The sequence below is a fragment of the Scyliorhinus torazame genome, chromosome 4, assembly GCF_047496885.1.
Source record: "Scyliorhinus torazame isolate Kashiwa2021f chromosome 4, sScyTor2.1, whole genome shotgun sequence".
Lineage (NCBI taxonomy): Eukaryota > Metazoa > Chordata > Chondrichthyes > Carcharhiniformes > Scyliorhinidae > Scyliorhinus > Scyliorhinus torazame.
The window spans coordinates 327,119,973-327,140,900 of NC_092710.1; the positions used below are offsets into that span (position 1 = coordinate 327,119,973).

At 47.7% G+C, this 20,928-nt stretch overlaps 1 protein-coding gene and 1 long non-coding RNA gene across 2 annotated transcripts in view; one reads left to right on the forward strand and one right to left on the reverse strand.

The window, feature by feature from the left end:
- LOC140411130 (heme-binding protein 2-like) overlaps positions 1 to 20,928 on the reverse strand; it is a 46,951-nt gene that overhangs the window by 24,203 nt on the left and 1,820 nt on the right. Inside the window, exon 2 of the mRNA XM_072500191.1 lies at positions 16,969 to 17,098. Coding sequence (XP_072356292.1) covers positions 16,969 to 17,098 — 130 coding nt within the window. The remainder of the gene's footprint in view (positions 1 to 16,968; positions 17,099 to 20,928) is intronic.
- The window catches only part of LOC140411131 (uncharacterized), a 28,885-nt gene continuing 14,659 nt past the window's right edge, over positions 6,703 to 20,928 (forward strand). Inside the window, exons 1-2 of the long non-coding RNA XR_011940830.1 lie at positions 6,703 to 6,803; positions 18,176 to 18,280. This is a non-coding gene — a long non-coding RNA (uncharacterized lncRNA). The remainder of the gene's footprint in view (positions 6,804 to 18,175; positions 18,281 to 20,928) is intronic.

Genomic DNA, 20,928 nt, shown 5'->3' on the forward strand with positions numbered 1-20,928 from the left:
TGTCCTGGTCTTAATCTTAGGTAACGTAGTTGAGCAAGTAGTTGAAGTGTCAATTTGCGAGCATTTTGCAGACAGTGTTCATAACTCAATCAGATTCAATATTGTTATGGAAAAGGACAAGGATGGGCCTGAAATCAAAGTCCTAAACTGGGGGAAGGTCGATTTTAATAAGATCAGATATGATTTGGACAGAGTGGACTGGAAGCAGATATTTTTAGGTAAATCTGTGACAGAACAGTGTGATACATTCAAAAAGGAAATAGGGAGAATACAGGGCCAACATATTCCAATCAAGAAAAAGAGTGAGACCAACAAATCTAGTGAAACCTGGATATCAAGGGATATACAGCTTTGAATAAAGAGAAGAAGGGAGGTTTATGCCAGATATCAAAACAGCAGGAACGCGAGAGAAATATACAATGTGCAAAAGGGAATTTAAAAAGGAAATTAGGAGAGTAAAAAGTGGAGGTGAAAGGTTACTGGCTGAACAAATAAAGGAAAATCCTAAATTGTTTTACAAGTACATTCAGGATAAAAGAATAACTAGGGAAAGAGTGGGGTCCATTCAGGACCACAATGGTAATCTGTGTGTGGAGTCGGAGGATGTAGGTAGGGTTCTAAATGAAACTTTATGTCATGTTCACTAGTGAGAGGGACGGTGTGGGTATTGAAATCAGGGAAAAGGACTGTGATAAAATTAATTGACACAGAGATTACCATAGACAGAGAGGAAGTTCTGAGAGCTCTGGAAGGCTTAAAATAGACAAACCTCCAGGTCCAGATGAAATGTTGCGTGTGGCAAGGGATGAAATAGCAGAGGTGCTGGCAATAATTTTCAATTCTTCTATGGCCACAGGAGAGGTGCCACAGGACTGTAGAAAGCCAATGTGGTACCATTATTCAAGAAGGAAGGAAGAGATTAGGCAGGAAATTACAAACCAGTCAGTCTAATCTCAGTGGTGGGGAAACTATTGAAAATAATTCTGAGAGGCTAAATTGTTCTGCAATTGGAGATGCAGATTTCATCAAGAACAGTCCGCATGGTTTTGTTAAGGGAAGGTCACATCTGACCAACTTGATTGAATCTTTTGAACAGGTGACCAGCTGTGCAGATTAGGGACATGTATTTTACATCGTCTACTTGGACTTCAGCAAGACTTTTGATAAGGTCCCCAATGGGAGACTGATAGCGAAGGGAAGAGCCTATGGGATAAAAGGAATTTTGGCAAATTGGATCCAGAATTGTCTGAGTGGCAGGAAGCAGAGGGAGATGGTAAAGGGAAGCTTTTTGGCCTGGAATCCTGTGTCCAGTGGGGTCCAACAGGCACCAGTGTTGGGGCCCTTACTGTTTGTGGTTTATATAAATGATTCAGACATTAATATCGGAGGATTGATCCGTAAGTTCTTGGATGATATGAAAATTGGTTGGGTGGTAAATGGTGAGGCAGATAGCCTTAGATTACAGGAGGGTGGACAGGCTGGTCAGATGGGCTGATCAGTGACAAGCGGAATTCAATCCAGATAAGTGTGAGGTGATGCACTTGGACAGGACAAACAAGGCAAGGGAATACAGGATAACCGACAGGGCCCTAGGAAGCACCAAGGATCAGAGGGACCTTGGTGTGCATGTACAGTAGGCCCTTAAGTTAGCAGGGCAGGTGGACAATAGCTATAAAGGCATATGGTACACTTGCCATTATTAGCCGACGTATAGAGTTATGCTGGAACTGTATAAGACGTTGGTTAGGACACAGCTGAAGTTTCTAGAAGGGATGTGATAGTAGTGGAAAGGTTGCAGAATGGATTGACCAGGATGTTGCCTGGGCTGGAAAGTTTTATCTATGAAGAGAGATTGGATAAACTGGGATTGTTTTCTTTGGAGCAGAGGAGACTGATGGGGGACATGATTGAGATGTATAACATTATGATGGGTATAGTTAGGGTAGACAGGATAAAACCTTTCTCTTGGTGGAGAGGTGAATAACCGGGGGGCAGAGATTTAAGGTAAGGAGCAGGAGGTTTAGACGGGATGTGAGGAAAAACCTTTTCAATAGAGGGTGGTGGGAGTCTGGAACTCGCTTCCTGAAAGGGTGGTGGAGGCAGAGACCCTCCTAACATTGAAGTGTTTAGATGTGGAGCTGCGATTTCAGGGCAGACAAGGCTGTGACCAAGTGCTGGAAAATGGGATTTGAATAGTTAGGCGGTTGTTTTTGACTGGCGCAGACATGGTGGGCTGACGGGTCTTTCTGTGCTGTAGATCTCTGTGACTCTATAACTTTTTAAATCCACCTTCTCAACTCGCCCTGTCCCTATGACCTAAAAATAGACGGCTGTTATCCTCTCCAGACTTTCATGGTGGGTTGGGTCGTCGTAAAAAGGCAGCTCGTCAGAATCACAGCCATCCCCCCAGTCCAAATCAAAAGACCAGCCCAGTGGCTAATTAGAGCAGGGGGATTCATCACCGGCTGGAAGTATATAAGCAGCTGGTGAATGACACTTCCTTTGTGACCTCACAGTATGGTCACCCGCCTTTCAGAGCGCTGAGATGGCGGGTGCTACGACTCTGTGCCAGGCTCCGCAGGCAAGACCAGGGGGAGCTCAAGCAAGGTTGGGGGATTCAGAGTCAAGTTTCTCCGTTGCAGACAGGCGGTAAGATGGGCTGTTGGGGGTGGAAAGGGCCAGACGGCAAAGACTTGAGTACAAGAGGGGGGGGGGGGTGCAGCAGCGAGGGGAGAGTGCTTTATGATTCAAGACATGGGCAAGGGAAGAGGCCAGAGGGCCAACCTTTTTCTGTGGGGTGGGAAGACAGGGGAGGGGTTCACACAGGCACATAATTGTGGGGAGGAAAGACTGGGTAAGATTGCACACACAGACAGAGAAACATGGAAAATAGAAGGAGGAATAGGCCTTTCAGCCCTTGGAACCTGTTCCGACATTTAATATGATCATGGCTTAGTTACCTGTTCCCTTTTCCCCCCATATCCTTTGATCTCTTTAGCCTCCAGTGCTGTATCTGATGCGACCATCAATTCACACGAAACCAGGAGTAGAAGTAAGTTGTGGCTTTAATCAACTAGAACAGTGCCTGCCTGCGACTGATCTGTTAGTGGGAGTTGCCTACAGGGTGACTGCTCTTATACCTCCCTTCAAGGGGAGGAGCCAGGGGCGGAGCCCACACAGGCCCCAACATGCTACATCATAGGTAATACCTTATAATGGTCCATAGGTGGAGCCCACATGGGCAACAGCGTAATACAGATATGTACATGGTGAATTGTTGGAGCAATACATTCACCAAATTCACCCCTTGTTAAAAAAATGAAGTCCGGCGGGGGTGAAGGGTTCATAAGTTCAGCCTGTCCGGCGCACGGATTGTGCGCTGTGATCGCCGAAGCTCTGGAATCGCAGCTGGCCCGGGTGTCGAACTCGGCCGTGCTGGCATGGGTAGTGAAGTCGCCGGTGCGGGCACAGACGTGGACTCTGGGAGCGTGTCTTCTGGGGCTTCACTCCTGTGGGCCGGTGAAGGGGGAATGGCGGGTGGGAGGGAGTGTGGGTGCCATGTAGAGGTGGAGGCACTGGTCAGCATTGGTTGGGCGGGGTAAGATGGGGTAGCGGTGGTAGTGGAACATGCGGGTGCCAGGTCCCGGAGGGAGACCGTATCCTGTTCGATGTATGCGTACTGGGGGTTGGAGTGTAGGAGCTGGACCCTCTCGACTAGGGGGTCGGACTTATGGCTCCTGACGTGTTTGCGGAGCAGGACGGGCCCCGTTGTCTTCAGCCAGGACGGAAGCGAGGCCCCTGAGCTGGATTTCCTGGGGAAAACGAATAGATGGTCATGAGGGGTCTCGTTTGTGGCCGTGCAAAGTAGGGACCTAATAGAGTGGAGTGCGTCGGGGAGGACCTCCTGCCAGTGGGGAACTGGGAGATTCCTAGAACGTAGGGCAAGGAGGACAATCTTCCGGCCTTCGCGTTCTCCCTCTCCACCTGCCCGTTTCCCCTGGGGTTATAACTGGTAGTCCTGCTCGAGGCGATGCCCTTACTGAGCAGGTACTGACGCAGTTCGTCGCTCATGAACGACGAGCCCCGGTCACTGTGAACGTACGTGGGGAAACCAAACAGGGTGGAGACACTATGTAGAGCTTTATTGACGGTGGCCGCGGTCATGTCGGGGCAAGGGATTGCAAAGGGGAAGCAGGAGAACTCGTCAAGGATGTTGAGGAAATATGTGTTGCGGTTGTTGGAGGCGAGGGGCCCTTTGAAATCGATACTGAGGCGCTCAAAGGGCCGGGATGCCTTTACCATGTGGGCCTTATCCGGTCGATAGAAGTGCGGTTTACACTCCGCACAGATTTGGCAGTCCCTGTTCATGGCTCTGACCTCCTCAGTGGAGTACGGCAGGTTGCGGCCTTGATGTAGTGGAGAACCGGGTGACCCCCGGGTGGCAGAGGTCATCGTGGATAGCACGGAGTAAGTCAGCTGGCGCATGGCCTGCGGGACAGGGCATCTAGGGGTTTGTTGAGCTTCCCAGGACGATATACTATATCGTAATTATAGGTGGAGAGTTCAATCCTCCACCTCAAGATCTTATCATTCTTGATCTTGCCCCGCAGCGTATTATCGAACATGAAGACTACCGATCGTTGGTCGGTGACAAGCGTAAACCTCTTACCAGCGAGGTCGTGCCTCCAGTGCCGCACGGCTTCCACGATGGCTTGGGCTTCCTTTTCGACTGAGGAGTGTCGAATTTCGGAGGTGGTGAGGGTTCGTGAAAAAAACGCTACTGGCCTGCCTGCCTGATTGAGGGTAGCGGCGAGGGCGACCTCTGATGCGTCGCTCTCCACCTGGAAGGGGACGGACTCGTCCACCGCACGCATCGTGGCTTTGGCCTGTCGGGCCTCAGCCGCCAATGGGAAGATGGTGGCTTTGATTAGTGGGCAGGCTTTGTCCGCAAAGTTGGGGACCCACTGGGCGTAATATGAAAAGAACCCGAGGCACCTTTTCAGGGCCTTGGGGCAGTGGGGAAGGGGGCGTTGCAGGAGGGGGCGCATACGGTCGGGGTCGGGTCCGAGAACCCCGTGTTCCACGACGTAGCCGAGGATGGCTAGTCTAGTTGTGCGGAAAACGCATTTCTCCTTGTAAGTGAGGTTAAGAGTTTGGGCGGTTTGGAGAAATCTCTCGAGGTTGGCATCATGGTCCTGCTGATCATTTCCACAGATGGTGACGTTGTCCCAAGTATGGAAATGTGGCCCGCAGCCCGTACTGGTCCACCATTCGGTCCATCGTTCTTTGGAAGACCGAGACCCCGTTCGTGACGCCAAAGGGGACCTGGAGGAAGTGGAAGATGCGGCTGTCTGCCTCAAAAGCTGTATAGTGGCGGTCCCCCGGGCGGATTGGAACTGGTGGTACTCAGACTTCAGATCCACCGTGGAGAACACCCGGTAGTGCGCGATCTGATTGACCATGTCTGCGATCCTGGAAAGGGGGTACGCATCAAGGCGCGTGTACTGGTTTATGGTTTGGCTGTAACCTACAACCATCCGATTCTTTTCCCCGATCCAGGCAACCACCACCTGGGCTCTCTAGGGGCTATTGCTGGCCTCGATGATTCCCTCCCGCAAGAATCGCTGGACCTCGGACCTGATAAAAGTCCTGTCCTGGATGCTGTACCACCTGCTTCTGGTGGCGACTGGTTTGCAGTCGGCGGTGAGATTTGCGAAGAGCGGGGGAGGGTCGACTTTTAGGGTCGCGAGTGGGGGTAGGGGCCCGCCGAACTTCAGGGTTAGGCTCCTGAGGTTACATTGGAAATCCAGTCCCAATAGAAGAGGAGCACAGATTTCGGAGAGTACGTATAATTTAAAATTGGCGTACTCGGCGCCCTGTATTGCGAGGGGTGCGGTAGTGCACCCCCGGACCTGCACCGAGTGCGACCCGGAGGCGAGGGAGATGGTTTGATGGGAAGATTGGGAGCGAGCAACGTCTTACCATGTCTGGGTGAATGAAGCTCTCTGTGCTCCCAGAGTCGAAGAGGCAGAGCGTTTTGTGTCCGTTTACCCGGACGGTCATCATAGAGCTCCGGAGGTGTTTCGGTCGCGACTGGTCAAGGGTGACCGCGCTGAGTTGCGGGTGGCCGGCGTGGTCGGAGGTGCTGGGGCGGTTCCAAGATGGCTGCCCCCGTTGGTCGCACGTGTCGGGCGGTGAGGAAGATGGCGGCCCCCACGAATCACACGTGGCGGGCTGCGTGGGCGAGGATGGCCAAGATGGCGGCCCCCGTGAGTCGCACACGCTGGAAGATGGCGGCCCCCACGGACAACACGAGGCCGATGACTCGTCCGGGGGGGGTGCGGAGCCGGCAGACACGCTGCCACACTGCGGGATCTGAGGGCCTGTGAGTCTGAGGGTTGGGCCAGCGATTTAGAGTTTTTGGACCTGGCCATGCAAACTTTAGCGAAATGTCCTTTTCTCCCGCAGTCGCTGCAGTTCGCATTCCGGGCCAGGCGGCGCTGCCGGGGGTGTTGAGGCTGGCCGCAGAAATACCAGGGTAGCCCCCCATGGTGGGTGGGCAGCCACGCGGCACAGGCCTGGGGTATACTTTGGTCGGAGGTCCACAAGGGGGGTCACGTGATCGGACGGGAACGCGTTAAGGCTTTGGAACGCTATTTCCAGAGAGGAGGCTAATTTTACCGTCTCTTCCAGGTCTAGGGCACATTTTTCGAGTAGGCGTGGCTCACGTGGTTGAACCTGACTCCAGCCACGTAGGTGTCCCGGATGGCGAGGTCCACATGTTCAGTGGCCGTAACGGCCTGGTAAGTGCAGCTTCGTGCAAGGGCTTTGAGGTCGCGTAGGTACTCTTCCAGCGTTTCCCTGGGACGCTGGCGGCAAGTGGTGAGGAGATACGTACCGTATACCTCGTTCACGGGCCTTACGTAGAGGCGCTCTAGCATCACGAGAGCGTCTGCATAGGTGGAGGCTTCCTCGAGTTGAACAGAAATTTGATGGCTCACCCGTGCGTGGAGGAGATTCAGCTTAAGACCATAAGACCACAAGACCATAAGACATAGGATCGGAAGTAAGGCCATTCGGCCCATCGAGTCCACTCCACCATTCAATCATGGCTGATTTCAACTCCATTTACCCGCTCTCTCCATAGCCCTTAATTCCTAGAGAAATCAAGAATTTATCAACTTCTGTCTTAAAGACATTCAACGTCCCGGCCTCCACCGCCCTCAGTGGCCATGAATTCCACAGACCCACCACTCTCTGGCTGAAGAAATTTCTCCTCTAAAGTGACCCCCTTTTATTCTAAGGCTGTGCCCCCGGGTCCTAGTCTCCCCTGCTAATGGAAACAACTTCCCTATGTCCACCCTATCTAAGCCATTCATTATCTTGTAAGTTTCTATTAGATCTCCCCTCAATCGCCTAAACTCCAATGAATATAATCCCAGGATCCTCAGACGTTCATCGTATGTTAGGCCTACCATTCCTGGGATCATCCGTGTGAATCTCTGCTGGACGCGCTCCAGTGCCAGTCTGTCGTTCCTGAGGTGTGGAGCCCAAAATTGCTCACAGTATTCTAAATGGTGCCTAACTAATGCTTTATAAAGCTTCAGAAGTACATCCCTGCTTTTATATTCCAAGCCTCTTGAGATAAATGACAACATTGCATTTGCTTTCTTAATTACGGACTCAACCTGCAAGTTTATCTTTAGAGAATCCTGGACTCGGACTCCCAAGTCCCTTTGCACTTCAGCATTATGAATTTTGTCACCGTTTAGAAAATAGTCCATGCCTCCATTCTTTTTTCCAAAGTGCAAGACCTCGCACTTGCCCACGTTGAATTTCATCAGCCATTTCTTGGACCACTCTCCTAAACTGTCTAAATCTTTCTGCAGCCTCCCCACCTCCTCCATACTACCTGCCACTCCACCTATCTTTGTACCATCGGCAAACTTAGCCAGAATGCCCTCAGTCCCGTCATCTAGATCGTTAATATATAAAGAGAACAGCTGTGGTCCCAACACTGAACCCTGCGGGACACCACTCGTCACCGGTTGCCATTCCGAAAAAGAACCTTTTATCCCAACTTTCTGCCTGACAGCCAATCGTCAATCCATGTTAGTACCTTGCCTCGAATACCATGGGCCCTTATTTTACTCAGCAGTCTCCCGTGAGGCACCTTATCAAAGGCCTTTTGGAAGTCAAGATAGATAACATCCATTGGCTCTCCTTGGTCTAACCTATTTGTTATCTCTTCAAAGAACTCTAACAGGTTTGTCAGGCACGACCTCCCCTTACTAAATCCATGCTGACTTGTCCTAATCTGACCCTGCACTTCCAAGAATTTAGAAATCTCATCCTTAACGTTGGATTCTAGAATCTTGCCAACAACCGAGGTTAGGCTAATTGGCCTATAATTTTCCATCTTTTTCCTTGTTCCCTTCTTGAACCGGGGGTTACAACAGCGATTTTCCAATCCTCTGGGACTTTCCCTGACTCCAGTGACTTTTGAAAGATCATAACTAACGCCTCCACTATTTCTTCAGCTATCTCCTTTAGAACTCTAGGATGTAGCCCGAAATTTATCAATTTTTAGACCTCTTAGTTTCTCTAGCACTTTCTCCTTTGTGATGGCTACCATATTCAACTCTGCCCCCTGACTCTCCTGAATTGTTGGGATATTACTCATGTCTTCTACTGTGAAGACTGACGCAAAGTACTTATTTAGTTCCTCAGCTATTTCCTTGTCTCCCATCACTAGATTACCAGCATAATTTTGGAGCAGCCCAATGTCTACTTTTGCCTCCTGTTTGTTTTTAATGTATTTAAAGAAACTTTTACTATCATTCCTAATGTTACTGGCTCGCCTACCTTCATAATTGATCCTCTCTTTCCTTATTTCTCTCTTTGTTATCCTCTGTTTGTTTTTGTAGCCTTCCCAATCTTCTGACTTCCCACTACTCTTTGCCACATTATCGGCTTTCTCTTTTGCTTTAATGCATTCCCTAACTTCCTTTGTCAGCCATGGCTGCCTAATCCCCCCTCTGATAACCTTCCTTTTCTTTGGGATGAACCTCTGTACTGTGTCCTCAATTAATCCCAGAAACTCCTGCCATTGCTGTTCTACTGTCTTTCCCACTAGGCTCTGCTCCCAGTCGATTTTCATCAGTTCCTCCCTCATGCCCCTCTAGTTACCTTTATTTAACTGTAACACCTTTACATCTGATTCTACCTTCCTTCTTTCAAATTGGAGATTGAATTCTACCATATTATGATCACTGCCTCCTAAGTGTTCGCTTACTTTAAGATCTTTAATCAAGTCTGGCTCATTACATAACACTAAGTCCAGAATGGCCTGTTCCCTCGTGGGCTCCATCACAAGCTGTTCCAAAAAACCCTCCTGGAAACATTCAATGAATTCCCTTTCCTTGGGTCCACTGGCAGCATTATTTACCCAGTCCACCTGCATATTGAAGTCTCCCATGATCACTGTGACCGTGCCTTTCTGACATGCACTTTCTATTTCGTGGTGCATTTTGTGTCCCTGGTCCTGACCACTGTTAGGAGGCCTGTACATAACTCCCATTATGTTTTTTTTGCCCTTGTGGTTCCTCAACTCTACCCACACAGACTCCACATCATCTGACCCTATGTCGTTTAGTGCTCTTATTTAATTTCCTTCCTAATTAACAAGGCAACCCCGCCCCCTCTGCCCATCTCTGTCTTTTCGATAGGTTGTGAATCCCTGGATATTTAAATGCCAGTCCTGAACCCCCTGCAACCATGTCTCTGTGATGCCTACCACATCATACCTGCCAGTCACAATCTGGGCCACAAGCTCATCTACCTTGTTCCCTACACTGCGCGCATTTAAATATAGCACCTTTAATTTTCTATTGACCGTCCCTTTTTGTTTTCTTAGTGTGGTGGACCTTGGACCTTGGTTTACTGAGCCTTTCCATACACTGTGTCATATTTTGTGGGATGGGGACTATCGTAACCTCTCCTGAGTTCTGTCTTTTCGTGCTTTTTTGTATTCCTAAGCAGCTACGCTTCCCACTGATTACTTCACCTCTTGGTTCCCTGACTTTCCCTTCCCCCCCAATCTCTAGTTTAAAGTCCTATTGACCACCCTATTTACTCTTTTCGCCAGAACACTGGTCCCAGCTCGGTTCAGTTGGAGACCATCCCAACGGTATAGGTTCCCCCTGTCCCAAAACTGATGCCAGTGTCCCATGAAAAGGAACCCCTCTTTCCCACACCACTCTTTCAGCCACGTGTTAACTTCCCTTATTCTTGCCTCCCTATGCCAATTTGCACGTGGCGCGGGCACTAATCCGGAGATTATGACCCTTGAGGACCTGTTTTTTAATTTGAATCCTAGCTCTTTATAATCTCTAAACAGGTCCTCTTTTCTAGACTTGCCTATGTTGTTGGTACCGACATGGACCACAACAACTGGATCCTCCCCCTCCCTCTCCAGTATCCTTTCAAGCCGGTCAGAGATGTCCCGAACCCAGCACCGGGCAGGCAACATACCATGCGGGACTCTTTATCCTGCTCACAAAGGATACTATCTATCCCCCTAATAATAGAATCCCCTACAACTACAACTTGCCTATTTACTCCCTCCCCTTGAATGGCCTGCTGAACCATGGTGCCTTGGTCAGCTGACTCATCCTTCCTGCAGCCCTGTTCGCCATCCACACAGGGAGCAAGTGCCTCATACCTGTTGGACAGGGTCAAGGGCTGAGGCTCCTGAGTTCCTGACTGCTGGTTCCCTTTACCTGCCTGGCTTGCAGTCACACCCTGCTGTCCCTGGCCACTGGCAGGATTTAAACTACTTACTCTGACAGGAGTGACTGCCTCCTGAAACACAGTGTCCAGGTAAGTCTGTTCCTCGGTAACGGAAGGTGAGGAGGGGGCGACGAGGTAGGCCTTGAAACAGTGGAGCCAGTGCGAAAAAATCTCTTTCGCCTCCGCTGCCTGCGGATCGAGTTCCAGTTGGTCAGGTTTGAGGGCCGATTTCATAGTGGCGTTGTAGTTGATTAAATTGATGCGACCAGCAATTCACACAAAACCAGGAGTGGAAGTAAACTGTCGCTTTAATCAACTAGAACAGTGCCCGCCTGCGACTGATCTGTTAGTGGGAGCCGCCTACAGGCGACTGCTCTTATACCTCCCCTCAAGGGGAGGAGCCAGGGGCGGAGCCCACACAGGCCCAACATGCTACATCATAGGTAATACCTTACAATAGTCCATATGTGGAGCCCACATGAGCAACAGCGTAATACAGATATGACATCGGTGCTATGGAGGATAAGGTTGAATCCATTTGTGTGGAAATCAGGAATAGTAAGGCGAAAAAGTCACTGATAGGAGTAGTCTTTCGGCCACCAAATAACATTATGGTGGGGCAGGCAATAAACAAAGAAATAACTGATGCATGTAGAAATGGTACAGCAGTTATCATGGGGGATTTTAATCTACATGTCGATTGGTTTAACCAGGTCGGTCAAGGCAGCGTTGAGGAGGAGTTTATAGAATGTATCCGCGATAGTTTCCTCGAACAGTATGTAATGGAACCTATGAGGGAACAAGCGGTCCTAGATCTGGTCCTGTGTAATGAGACAGGATTGATTCAGGATCTCATAGTTTGGGATCCTCTCGGAAGGAGCGATCATAATATGGTGGAATTTAAAATACAGATGGAGGGTGAGAAGGTAAAATCAAGCACTCGTGTTTTGTGCTTAAACAAAGGAGATTACAATGGGATGAGAGAAGAACTAGCTAAGGTAGACTGGGAGCAAATACTTTATGGTGAAACAGTTGAGGAACAGTGGAGAACCTTCCAAGTGATTTTTCACAGTGCTCAGCAAAAAGGAAGGACGGTAGAAAGAGGGAAAATCGACCGTGGATATCTAAGGAAATAAGGGAGAGTATCAAATTGAAGGAAAAAGCATACAAAGTAGCAAAGATTAGTGGGACTAGAGGACTGGGAAATCTTTAGGGGGCAACAGAAAGCTACTAAAAAAGCTATAAAGAAGAGTAAGATAGATGATGAAAGTAAACTTGCTCAGACTATAAAACAAAAAAAGAGTGGCTAAGGTAAATATTGGTCCTTTAGAGGATGAGAAGGGAGATTTAATAATGGGAGATGAGGAAATGGCTGAGGAACTGAACAGGTTTTTTGGGTCGGTCTTCACAGTGGAAGACACAAATAACATGCCAGTGACTGATGGAAATGAGGCTATGACAGGTGAGAACCTTGAGAGGATTGTTATCACTAAGGAGGTAGTGATGGGCAAGCTAATGGGGCTAGAGGCAGACAAGTCTCCTGGCCCTGATGGAATGCATCCCAGAGTGCTAAAAGAGATGGCTAGGGAAATTGCAAATGCACTAGTGATAATTTACCAAAATTCACTAGACTCTGGGGTGGTCCCGGCGGATTGGAAATTAGCAAATGTGACACCACTGTTTAAAAAAGGAGATAGGCAGAAAGCGGGTAATTATAGGTCAGTGAGCTTAACTTCGGTAGTAGGGAAGATGCTGGAATCTATCATCAAGGAAGAAATACCGAGGCATCTGGATGGAAATTGTCCCTTTGGGCAGACGCAGCATGTGTTCATAAAGGGCAGGTCGTGCCGAAGTAATTTAGTGGCATCTTTTGAGGACATTACCAGTGCGGTAGATATCGGGGAGCCAATGGATGTGGTATATCTGGATTTCCAGAAAGCCTTTGACAAGGTGCCACACAAAAGGTTGTTGCATAAGGTAAAGATGCATGGCATTAAGGGGAAAGTAGTAGCATGGATAGAGGATTGGTTAATTAATAGAAAACAAAGAGTGGGGATTAATGGGTGTTTCTCTGGTTGGCAATCAGTAGCTAGTGGTGTCCCTCAGGGATCAGTGTTGGGCCCACATCTGTTCACAATTTACATAGATGATTTGGAGTTGGGGACCAAGTTTGCAGACGACACTAAGATAAGTGTTAAAGCAAAAAGTGCTGAGGATACTGGAAGTCTGCAGAGGGATTTGGATAGGCTAAGTGAATGGGCTAGGGTCTGGCAGATGGAAGACAATGTTGACAAATGTGAGGTTATCCATTTTGGTAGGAATAACAGCAAAAGGGATTATTATTTAAATGATAAAATATTAAAACATGCTGCTGTGCAGAGAGACCTGGGTGTGCTAGTGCATGATTCGCAAAACGTTGGTTTACAGGTGCAACAGGTGATTAAGAAGGCAAATGGAATTTTGTCCTTCATTGCTAGAGGGATGGAGTTTAAGACTAGGGAGGTTATGCTGCAATTGTATAAGGTGTTAGTGAGGTCACACCTGGTGTATTGTGTTCAGTTTTGGTCTCCTTACTTGAGAAAGGACGTACTGGCACTAGAGGGTGTGCAGAGGAGATTCACTAGGTTAATCCCAGAGCTGAAGGGGTTGGATTACGAGGAGAGGTTGAGTAGACTGGGACTGTACTCGTTGGAATTTAGAAGGATGAGGGGGGATCTTATAGAAACAGATAAAATTCTGAAGGGAATACATAGGATAGATGCGGGCAGGTTGTTTCCACTGGCGGGTGAAAGCAGAACTAGGGGGCATAGCCTTAAAATAAGGGGAAGTAGATTTAGGACTGAGTTTAGGAGGAACTTCTGCACCCAAAGGGTTGTGAATCTATGAAATTCCTTGCCCAGTGAAGCAGTAGAGGCTCCTTCATTAAATGTTTTTAAGATAAAGATAGATAGTTTTTTGAAGAATAAAGGGATTAAGGGGTATGGTGTTCGGGCCGGAAAGTGGAGCTGAGTCCACAAAACATCAGCCATGATCTCATTGAATGGCGGAGCAGGCTCGAGGGGCCAGATGGCCTACTCCTGCTCCTAGTTCTAGTTCATATGTACATGGTGAATTGTTACAGCAATACATTCACCACAGTATCTTAACTCCTGGAAAACATGAAATGCTTTGTTCTCAACACATTCAGGTGGTCGCGAATTCCACAGGATTACCACTCTCTGGGTAAACAAATTTCTCCTCATCTTAGTCCTAAATGGTCAACCCCGTATCCTCACACTGTGACCGTTAAGACACACCCACCATCAGGAACACCATTCCTGCATCTACCCTCTCTCGTCCTGTTAGAATTTTATAGGTTTCTCTGAGATTCCCCTTTATTCTTGTGAACTTCAATAAATACAATCCTAATTGACTCAATCCCTCCTCATACGTCCATCCTGCCATCCCAGAAATCAGTCTGTGACTGGGGAGGTGGGAACTTATTCAGAGTCAGAAAGCATAGACAGTCCTGCACAAGGCCACAAGAGGCGGTCAAGGCCAGACACAACAGATAGTCCTGTGGCTCTGCTCCACAATTGTGGGTTGTGTTTGGAATGACTGCCCTTGACCCAGTCAGGGAGGGGGAGTGCCTGTTCGTTGTATGACAGTTGTGCCCAGCATGGTGTATGCAAGGTTTCGTCAGCCCCTCACACAAGCCCGTTCTGTGCGGTTTTGGCTTCATATTGGACCATAGTTGGCATGGTCACAGTCGGGAGGCATCTGCAAGAGGTAGATGGGAAAGTGGTAATAGAGGGGACAGGCACTCGATGGTCTCATGGTGGGCAGAGGGCTGGAGGTGGGAGGGTGAGGTGTCTGTAGGTCACAGTGCTATAAGCCTCAGGATGGAGGGGGTGAAAGATCTTCATGGGGCATCGAGACATCAACATCAAAAGTTTCCAGGGACTAGGACAGGGATATCCATGACTATTGCAGGAAAGGATCAAGGATTAGAGGGGGGGGTGGGAGGATTGTGATTGGAGGGAGGGAAACCTGCACGTGGTGCTCCTCCAGCATATTGGAAGGGATTTCCGCAGTCACGGGGGAAGGGTGAAGGTGGTCTGTTAGTAGAACCTCTGCACCACCATTTTCCAAGAGAACGATTTGACAATGGCATTCAAAATCACGTGGGATCTGGAGAGAGAAGATAGAGAGGAATTTTCCCACTGGTCGAAGGAATAAAATCAAGAGGGCACAGTTCTAAGGTCAATGTCAAAAGATGCAATAGTGACACAAGGTAAAATGTTTTAATGCAGTTCATGGTTAGGATCTGAAAGCACTGCCTGTGAGTGTGGTGGAGGCAGATTTAATTGAGCCATTTAAGAGGCAAGTGGATGATTATCTTGGGGCGGCACAGTGGTTAGCACTGCTGCCGCATAGCTCCAGGGTCTCTGGTTCAATTCCGGCCTCGGATGACAGTATGTGTGGAATCTGAGCGTTCTCCCCGTGTCAGTGTGGGTTTCCTCTGAGTGCTCTGGTTTCCTCCCACAGTCCAAAGATGTGCAGGTTAGGTGAATTGGCCATGCTAAATTACCCCTTTGTATCCAAAAGGTTAGGTGATGTTACTGGGTTACGGGGATAGGGTGGGGCTTAAGTAGGGTGCTCTTTCCAAGGGCCGATGCAGACTCGATGGGCTGAATGGCCTCCTTCTGCACTGTAAATTCTATGATTCTAAAAGGGCAAGGGAAGAAGGCTACATGGATGGCAGTGAAAAAAGTGTACAAAATTGATAGAAGTACTTTAGAAAGAGCGTTTGTTTCTTTATTGATTGGGTGTGGACATCGTTGGGTATACCAGCGTTTATTGCCCATCCCCATATTGCCCTTTAACTGAGTGGCTTGGTAGGTCATTTCAGAGGGCAGTTAAGAGTCTGGAGTCACACGACAGCCAGGTAAGTTTGGCAGATTTCCTTCCCGAAAGGACATCAGTGAATCCGATGGGTTTTTCCAATAACCAACAATGGTTTCATGGATCATCATTTGACTTTTTATTCCAGACATTTTTATTTCAAATTTCACCATCTGCCATGGCAGGATTCAAATCTGGATGCCCAGAGCATTGCTCTGGGTGTTTGATAACTCGCCCAGTGACAATACCACTACGCTATCGCCTCCCCCATGTTAAGAAGTTAGGAAGGGAGGAGGTTAAAGGGCAGGTGTTTTATCTTCTCCGCTTCCATGGGAAGGTGGGTGAGAACAGGAGAGGTTTGGGGTGATTTGAGTAAATATGAATTGAACGTGAAATGCCACATTTAATAATTCATACACAGACACCACAGATCTCTATTTTTCCACCCCAGTAAAATTATTGGATTTAGTTCATATCGGTTTTCCTGTTAGCACCCTCCTCCATTTCCCAATTATTCTATCACCTGCAAAAGTTGAAATTATGCCAAATCCATATTATTAACATTTATCCAAAGCATAATTATACTAATACAGATCCCTGGGGAACATCACTGATTACTTCTCCCAGCCTGAAAAACAACTGTTCACCACTACTCTCTAGTTTCTGTCACTGAGTTAATTCTGTATCAATGATGCCAATCACTTTAAACCCATGCGTTTAAATGTCGCTATCATATTGTAATTTCACAAACGCCTTTTGAAAGTGTATAACCACAATAACAGCTGTACAATCCCCATCAACCATTAAATATCTGGATGAAGTTAGTCAAACACAATTTCTCTTTAACAAGACAGAATTTCCTGCCACTGAGTCTCAGTCAGGAGCCAGCATTCCCGCAGCATCCAGTAAACAGAGAGACGCAGTTTATCAGCTTCCACAAGGGTTCATGTCGACTGCAATCGTGGGATTCATGTGCTTTAAATAGCCTTTATTATACTCGGAAAATTCAGCAGCCACAGCTAGAGTCAGATCATGACTTTGGAATCTCACTCCCAACACTCATGGGAAACCTTCCCAGATTCTGGGAGCATAAATCCTGCAGGTAATAAAGAAGTTGCCCAAATGGCCCTTCAACCCACTAGTCACATGTGAACGAGGAACGCTCTGGGATTGACAATGGTGGAATTCTTTGGTCAGTGTGTCAGTCTGTACAGAAAGTTTCAAACGTGACAGGTTAAAGAGTGAATGGTTGGTTTATATTCTGTTGTTACTTTGAAGGAACACCTGACATACCTGCAGAATTACTGAGTCTTGCATAATTGAAAAGTTTCTCCAGGCCGATCTCCAGTGCACTTTCCATATCCATTCCATAAACCTCAGTTTGAATCCATTGGTGGGTTTGGAATTTCATTACGTCATAATTCTAAGATTAGAAGAGAAAATCTATTACGATCTGAAAACTGAACTTGTACCAAAATAGATCAATGTTGAGAGGATTGTCCTCAGTTCCAAGGTGTGGTCGTAGTATTCATGTCCTGGATGGACTGACCGCGTCAAAGATTTCAGAGTTTTGATGGAATTCTTGGCATCAGCACTTCCAGATTAATTTTCCTTTCTCTCTCCCTCTTTCAACTTTAGTGTTCTGCACTCTGGGCCTCGTCCCTTCCCCTTCATTTAAAAAAAATAATAACATACATTGTGAGAGGTTTATTGATGTTTTTCTACACTGAATCAATGCAATGAACACATTCCCAGTTTTGTAACCCCCATGTGACCCATGGGGACAACCCGTCCAATCTTCCCGTGGGGCTTGTGGATTACGAGCTTGCCCGCTGAGGGGCGGAGGCTTGTTAATTTCACCAGATAAAAGCCAACCTAGAAAGGAACCGGCATCTTCAGATGGTCCTGGCTGGGACGAGCTGTGCCCTTCACTTAGCTTAGCTGAAGGAGTTGAGTAAAATATACCCATGTTTGCTGATGATACAAATCTAGCTGGGAATGTAAGCTGTAAGCAGGACACAAAGAAGCGAAGAGGTATAGGCAGGATAGGTAAATGGACAACACATTGCCGGATCCTTGTGATATGCCCCTAGTTATAGCCTGTCAACCTTTAAATATCCTGTTTATCCCTAATCTCTGATTTCTGTTGAAACCCAAGCTCCTCAAACTCCCAGTAGGATCTCATTCTCAGTTCCACCCATGTAATTGATTCAGGGCATTGCTGAAAGGACCCATTAGTCTCTCGTACTCCAACTTCCTTTCCAGTTGCGATGAGATATCCTGAAACCAAGCACAGGGCAGACAACACCCAGTCTCTCCACTGGATTGTACTATCCCCGAACACGAGTCCATTCCCTTTTTCGCTATCCCCACCGGAATGACCCACCAAAGTGCCATTCTCGCTTTGCCCATCCACCCTGCACTTCATGTTCCCAACAATTGATGTTAGGCTACCTGGCCTGTTGATCCCTGTTTTTCTCTCTCCCTCCTTCTTGAATAGCGGTGTTACATTCGCTGGTCTGGAACCGAGGGAATTTTGGAAGATCCCAAGCCAATCCATCCACTATACCTGAGGCCACCACTTTTAGAGGATGAATATTATCAGGTACAGGCAATTTGTCAGCTTTTAGTCCTATTAGTTTCTCGTATTTGTTTTCTTCAATATATTAGTTTAACATCTGTCATTGGGAAATTGTTGGAATCCATCATTAAGAAAATAGTAACAGTACATTTGGAAAGTCAAAACGCAATCCATAAGAGTCAGAATGGTTTTATGAAGGGTAAATCACCGGCCTCCCCGAACAGGCGCCGGAACGTGGCGACAGTAACTTAATTGAAGCCTACTTGTGACAATAAGATTATTATTATTATTATAAATCATGCTTGACTAATTTGACTAATTTGCTCGAGTTCTTCAAAGATGGGGTTACGGGCACAGGGTGGAGGCATGGGCTTAAGTAGGGTGCTCTTTCCAAGAGCCTGTGCAGACTTGATGGGCTGAATGGCCGCCTTCTGCACTGTAAATTCTATGATTCCAAGTAACAAGCAAAGTGGATAATGGGCTTCCTGTTCATGTAGTGTCCTGTAGATGTAATGTGTCTGGACTTCCAGTTGGCATTCTATAACGTGCCGCACAAAAGGTTAACATACAAGGTAAGATCCCACGGGGCTAGAGGTAATAAATTCGCTTGAAAAGAGGATTTGCTAATCAACGGAAAGTAGACAGTGGAGATAAAGGGATCTTTCTTTGGTTGGCAAGCTGTAACAAGTGGTCTGCTATAGGATTCGGTCCTCAGGCCCCAACTATTTACAATCTATATTAATGACTTGTATACAGAGATAGAAGGCACTGTAGCCAAATTTGCAAACAACACTGAAATTGGTGTGAGAGCAAATTGCAATGAAGAAATAAGATGTAAAAATGGATATGAATAGGATCGGTGAGTGGGCCTCAATTTTGCAGATTAAGTTTAATGTAGATAAATGTGAGGTTATCCATTTTCGAAAGTGCTACACGTTCATTAATTAATCCCATATCATTACACAATGATCTAAAACAGCCTGCTCCCTGGTTGGTTTGACAACATATTGTTCCAAGAAACAATCTAATAAATTCTATGAACTTTCCCTTGAGGTTACCCTTGGCAATTTGATTAATCCAGTCTATATGCATATTAAAATCACCGATGATTATTGTTGTACCTTTCTTATATGTCCCAGTGTTTCCTGGTTTATAACTGTGGGACATTGGACCTATGGATTACCCCCAGCAGGGACTTATTTCCCTTACTATTTCTTATTTGCACCCAGACTGATTCCACATCTTGATCTCCAGTGCCAATATCATTTCTCACCACAGTACTGATCCCGTCCTTTCCTTTCAATCTCCTGAAACACTAAGAACCCTTGGATATTTAACTTTTAAACCTGGTCTCCTTGTAAGCATGTCTCAGTCGTCACCACAAAATCACACCCTGTTGACTCTATTTGCTCCATTAACTCAATTTTATTCCAAATCCTACGCACATTCAAATAAAACCTTTACGTTTGTTCTATTATTAATTTTCCTAGCTCTTGTATGATTCCCTGGTATAATATGACTCCATTGCTGGTTGTATTCCAATGTCCATTGGCTGCAGGGGGTGAAAGGTCGACATGTTGGTGGTTCCCCTGTGCCTAACATGGTCGTACCGGTTGGCACTGCAGGCTCTGGCCCTGCATATGCCCCCTCCACATTCCTACATCCCTGGCCCCGTCGATGCCTGGCACCGTGAGGATTCTGGCACTGGCGCCCAATCCCTACTGCCAGGTGTACCGTCGGCTAGTGCTGCCCTTGCCAGTAGTACACTCCACGTCCCCCGCCCGTATAGGGGCTACAGTGGGAGTTGCCCTGGGTGGGATGCCTGATGCCCTACTGGCGGGAGGTGGCCAGTTTGGTGTTGGAGGGTATGGCGGGGGTAGGGGGGGTTTGGGGTGCCCATACGGCCGGTGTCACTGCAGAACCAGCGGCCAAGGTGGAGTGGTCAGTGGACTGCACAGCGAGATGGCTGCCTTGCAGGTCACGGTAATGGTGATCCGTGACTGGACACCTCCTGAATCCTGTGGTGGGGGTCACCCCGGCCATACGTCCTGTTCCCCCATCACGACCCCCCCCCCACCCCCACTCCAGCAGGCCCGGCCAATGACCGGCCCAGTAGCCCACAGTTGTGCCTCTCCGTGTCCTACCTCCTCTCTCTCTCTCTCCCTCATCAACCACAATGCCGGTTTCATGATGTTTAAAAGCACAATGGAACCTCACCATCGGAAATTCGGCCCATCGGAGGTGGGGAATTGCGGAGGTCCCGGAGAATACCGGGTCGGGTCCGCTCGTGATATGTAAACGACATTTACTGTACATGCGGTCCAGAACGCATTGACGCCGCTGACGAATGCGACGGAGATCGTGATTTGGCTTCAAATTGGCGGCAACTTCGATTTTGACGTTGAACCTATTCTCCGCCCAATCGCGTTTCCCGACTTCGGTGTCGGCCGAAGGAGAATCCCGCCTCACATCTGTTAAGCCAGGCTTCCATTCTGGAATCTTCCTGTCCAGTTATCAGATCAACTTGGATCGTAACATTGGTAACAATTAACTGCATCATTAACCTTTACTCCTAGATTCTCCTTACACTATGGATTTCTTTTAATTTTCATGCAACTAAACCTCTCAGCATCCCCCCCCTCTCCCCAACCCCCATTTAGTTTAAAGCTGTG